The sequence below is a fragment of the Sinocyclocheilus rhinocerous genome, unplaced genomic scaffold (genome assembly GCF_001515625.1).
Source record: "Sinocyclocheilus rhinocerous isolate Xijiao unplaced genomic scaffold, SAMN03320098_v1.1 scaffold1484, whole genome shotgun sequence".
Taxonomy (NCBI): domain Eukaryota; kingdom Metazoa; phylum Chordata; class Actinopteri; order Cypriniformes; family Cyprinidae; genus Sinocyclocheilus; species Sinocyclocheilus rhinocerous.
The window spans coordinates 41,004-46,513 of NW_015627249.1; the positions used below are offsets into that span (position 1 = coordinate 41,004).

At 34.5% G+C, this 5,510-nt stretch overlaps 1 protein-coding gene across 1 annotated transcript in view; it reads right to left on the reverse strand.

Moving 5' to 3' along the window:
* Window positions 1-5,510, reverse strand: part of LOC107726034 (receptor-type tyrosine-protein phosphatase mu-like) — a 95,012-nt gene that overhangs the window by 21,723 nt on the left and 67,779 nt on the right. Inside the window, exons 15-17 of the mRNA XM_016535507.1 lie at window positions 4,567-4,716; window positions 2,681-2,854; window positions 1,484-1,615 (exon numbers count right to left, since the gene is read on the reverse strand). Coding sequence (XP_016390993.1) covers window positions 1,484-1,615; window positions 2,681-2,854; window positions 4,567-4,716 — 456 coding nt within the window. The remainder of the gene's footprint in view (window positions 1-1,483; window positions 1,616-2,680; window positions 2,855-4,566; window positions 4,717-5,510) is intronic.

Here is a 5,510-nt window from a genome sequence, read left to right on the forward strand (position 1 = left end):
GTGTGTGTGTGTGTGAGAGTGTGTGTGTGTGTGTGTGAGTGTGTGTGTGTGTGTGTGTGTGTGAGTGTCTGAGTCTGTGTGCGTGTGTGAGTGTCTGAGTGTGAGTGTGTGTTATTCATTCAAATCTCCCATCATCCTCCGGCTGATGGCCTCGTTCTTCCGCTGCCGGCTGCCATTGTTGTGTTTTTGTGAAGGAATACATGATGAAAAGGAGTTTGTGTGTATCTGCGGCACGAGACACGCGGTCGCTCACCGTCTGAAGTGTGTGTGTGTGTTCACTTTGACGAGTAAAAACGTTCACTTCTGCTCACAAACTAACACAAAACACTGTAAACACTCACAGATGAACAACTGAAAGAAATGACTCATGTTCACAAGTTTGATTCATTCAGTGAATCGCTTCGACCGTCTGTTTCAATGAATTCAAAACTTGGATTCAAATGTCTGATCTTTCCATGTATTAAAATGTTTAATATGAATATCAGTAGGGAAATATTGGTGATTGTGACCATGTATTGTTATATAGGTGCATATAAATGAATATATAGACGAATGGATTATATAATTTAATAGAAAATATAAATGAAAAGATTCTTCCTTGTCTCATGACAAAAATTATGGTGTTCAGATAGAGATGATTCAATGGAGTCACTCAATTCAACATCAGCAGAAAAAGAGTCGGTAAGTTTGATTCATTTCAGTGAATCACTTCAAACTGTCTGTTTCACTGAACTGATTCAAAACTCTGATTCAAATTATTCAAAACCTGTTGTGTCATCAGTGTTCATGAGCCAGTGTCTGTGTGTGTTATATAGGTGCATATGAATGAAAATTAAATACGATTCTTCCTCATCTTATGACGAGTATGAGGCTTATTTAACAGAATCTCTCATTTAAACTTCAGTAGAGTTGGTAAGTTTGATCAGTTTAAATGAATCAATATTTCAACGAATCGATTCAAAACTTTTAATGATTGTTTGTCATTAGTGTGCATGTGTTTTTTCATGTATTATTAAGTTCAGTATAAATATCTGTAGGTAAATGTCACTGTTTATGACTATTATACTGATGCATCTAAATGAAAACTATTAAATTTTTCATTTAAAAAAAAAAATTTTCTTAATCATCTCATGATGAATATGAGAGAGTTCAGACAGAGATGATTCAATAGAGTTGGCAAGTTTGATTCCTTTCAGTGAATCACTTCAAACTGTCCATTTCAATGAATCAATTCAAAAACTCTCAATAATTGTTTGCACTGCTTGTGTTAAAATGATTAGTATAAATATCTATAGGTAAATATTCGGATTGCTGACTATATATGATGACTATGTTTTGTTATATTAAGTGCATATGAATGAAAATGATGACATATGATTGTTCATTCAGTGATGATCTGTAGTTACTGTAGATAAAAATGCTGAATCCTCATAACGGCCGAAAAGAGCCCAAGTAAATGAAGTCCTGACGGCACTGGGCTGACCTGAGCCGGATCCACGTCGTTCAGCATCACGATAGACGTGCAGTGATAGTCCAGAACCAGCCGCCAGAAGTCCTTGACTGTGTTTGGCAAAGGATGCTGGGTAACGATGAACGCAGACGGCTGCTTGTAGCTCTGAAAGAAAGAGACGAAGAGCGTGAGATAGTCATCATCACTTCCAATTATATCAAGGGTACTTATGATGAAGCATATGTTTGTTGTGCTGCATTTAGTTATGCAATCAATTTTAAATAATAATAATAAAAAAGGAATCTCTATATTACACTAATGAGAATCAAAAGAGATTCATGCATTGAATATCACTGTTTATGACTATTATACTGATGCATCTAAATGAAAACTATAACATTTTTAATTTTTTCTTACTTATCACATGATGAATATGAGAGAGTTCAGACAGAGATGATTCAATAGAGTTGGCAAGTTTGATTCCTTTCAGTGAATCACTTCAAACTGTCCATTTCAATGAATCAATTCAAAAACTCTCAATAATTGTTTGCACTGCATGTTTTAAAATGATATTATATATATATAGTATAAATATCTATAGGCAAATATTGCTTGATGACTGCTGATTGCTGACTATACATGATGACTTTGTTTTGTTATATTAAGTGCATATAAATGAAAATGCATTTGCATTAAAAATATATATATAATTTAAATTTCAAAATGTTTACACATCATTATGTTATTTCTACTTTTTATATTATTTATTTTTCTCTTTAAATGGTTTTTCTTTTTGTATTTTTTTCTTTTTTCTTTTTGAATTTTGTTATGTTTGGTACAAAGAGGAGAGACTTAGTCACTAATTAATTAACATTAATCAGCTGTCTTCGATGATTGCTTACTAATTGTTTAAGAAGACTTGTTTGAACAATTGACGTGTAGCCGAAACGCGTAGATCTACACTTCTAACTTTTTAAATGATTTAGCCAGGCTTTTTACCTTTATACAAGTGCCTCAGAGTATTTCATCTTTGATGTTGCCACATCATGTTAGTATTTCAATAATAATAAAGAAATCACTATATTACAGTATCATAAGTGAATTGTGCATTTGCATTGAAGGAATGAGAATCTGGGGTTCAATGGAAATGTAATTTTTCTTACAGTCCAGTTTTTAAAATCATAACAATCCCTTTTGATTTTGAGGTGAGCGATGCTAATAATGTCGTACGTCCATGAGCGCGGCGTTGATGTAGTTGCTGCTCTCTCCGTCGATGGTGATGAGGAAGGGCAGGCAGCGGTCCGGAGGAAGAACATCCATGCAGCGGTTCTTCTCGTGATTGCGCGGCAGAAGAGCGATGCTACAGTCCTCCACACGCAGCGTCGGAGTCACCATGTTCAGCGTCTGACAACACACCGCAGTCATCTTCACTAGACATCACACAATCCCCACCATGACACACTAGCATTATTAAAGCAATACGCCCGTGAAGCCGTGGTTTACAGTGAATTTATAACAGCTAACACGAAGCGAAGTGCCTAAAACCCCCTTAGCTGTTATAAATTCACTGTAAACCACGGCTTCACGGGGATTATTGCTTTTATAAAACGGTTATTCCATATACGTAGTAAAGTTTCACAAAATAAAACAGAGCAAATAAAGTGTAATGATATTAATAAAAACAGTATTCTTCCACCAAACAATGTAGCTCCTCAGAAACAGTTGTGGTTACAACAAAGTGGTTGCCGAGCAACACACAAACGTAAACAAAGGTGTATGTTACTTTGTAGAGTAATTTACAACAGCTTCGAACGCGGCTCAGCCAATCAGAATCAAGCACCGGAACTCTCCGCTTTATAATTACATATTAGCACTGAAGAATACATTATGAACCTAAAAATTTCAGCTGATTTAATAAACATAGACAGCATTCGCGCTAAAACTTGACATTTTATAAGTGACATTAAAACATCGCAAAAAATGGTAACACTTTACAATAACAAACAATGAACAATACATTTATTACAGTGTTTATTAATCTTTGTTAATGTTAGTTAATGAAAATTCATTGTTAGTTCACTGTGCATTAACTAATGTTAACAAGCACAACGTTTGATTTTAATAATGCATTAGTAAATGTTGAAATTGACACCTGCATAAGATTAATAAATGCTGTAGAAGTGTTGTTCATGCTTAGTTCACGTTAACTAAAGTAGTTAACTCACGTTAACTAATGAACCTTATTGTAAATGATGTTCTTCCTCAGTATTTTTGTCTTGTTTTCCAGTACAAGTATCTAAACATTCATAAATCAAGATTTAAGTTTAGTTGCAAGATGCAAAATGACCTCAGATATGAATCTAAACTAAATTTTTGTTCATGAGGTTAGAAAAATAACCCTTTTAATTATCTTGTAATTTTTCGTATACCATTCACAGATATTTGTTCTCTTTTTAAGCATAAACTCACTACATTTTGATGATTTTTCCCCCCAAAAAACAAGTAAATTTGCTTCTTGAATAAATATATAGACATTTGGCGGTAACAATTTACCTGAAACCTTTACATATAATGCATTATAAAGGTGTTTTTAATGCATTAGTTATTATTAATTAATATATTATAATGCATTTTAACTTTGGTTACAGTTATGTATGAAAAGATATGAATACCTTCATAATGCATTATGCATAAAGACATATTTGTAATTTGTAAATACTGAGTAAAATAATTTTCGTAATCATTTTTGTGTTGTGTCTCAACATTTTTACTCAACATCGGACAAATAATTTTTAATAAGTGCAAATATTCCATGTGTGTTTGTTTACAGTAGCTTTGATCTTTCTATAAATGTGTACAGTAGAAGAGATGATGAACCGTTTAGTGTAGAAACCTGATATTTTCTGTTTCCAATACTGGCCAAATCAAATCAGTGCTGATAATGCATTTAAAACGGCCTGATACTGAAATACTGTGCGCTGATATTCAATACAGATGCTCATATTTGACCATTTCTTCACCACAGCACTTTGTAAAATCAAATCAAAGCAGCAACACAGAAAGCGTTTCATATCTTCAGCTCTGAAACTCATGCAAGCGGACTGATTGTCTCTCACCCTGAACTCCTCTTTGATTGGACTGGAGTTGGTCTGAGGATCCAATCGGTTCATGTCGTAGTAAACGGAGCGAAGCTGATTGGCTGGGATGGTGGTGTCGCCACAGAGACACGCCTCCAAGATGGCATCATGGATAAAGACATACTGCTCCTGACAAACACAAGAAACAAGATCCAGTACGACTGAAGACTATCACATCTATAATCATGACAGAACCATACAGTTAAATGGTGTTGTTTTTTCAAAGAAATTAAAACTTTTATTGATCAAGGACACATACAATTGATCAAAAGTGACAGTAAAGACATTTATAATGTTGCAAAATATTTCTATTGCAAATAAATGCTGTTCTTTTGAACTTTCTATTCATCTGTGAATCCTGAAAAATAAAACCGTTTCCACAAAAATAGTGGGCAGCACAACTGTTTTCAACAAATGTTAAAGGGGTCAAATGATGTTGCTAAAAAGAACATTATTTTGTGTATTTGGTGTAATGAAATGTGTTTATGTGGTTTAAAGGGATAGTTCACCCAAAAATTCAAATGTGATGTTTATCTGCTTACCCCCATGGCATCCAAGATGTAGGTGACTTTGTTTCTTCAGTAGAACACATATGATGATTTTTAACTTTAACCGTTGCAGTCTATCAGTCGTATAATACATGGCAATGGTAACAAAATCTATGAGAGTAAAAAAAACATGCACAGACAAATCCAAATTAAACCCTGCAGCTTGTGAAGACACATTGATGTCCTAAGACACGAAACGATCAGTTTGTGCCAGAAACCGAACAGTATTCATATAATTTTTTACCTCTAATACACCACTATGTCCAACTATCTTTGGGCGCGCGCACGGCATCCGGTGCGTGAGGTGTGTACGCACTCTGGCGTAGTTTACGCAAGCGCCGGAAGTGATCTCTCGCGCATATACGTCACTCATTG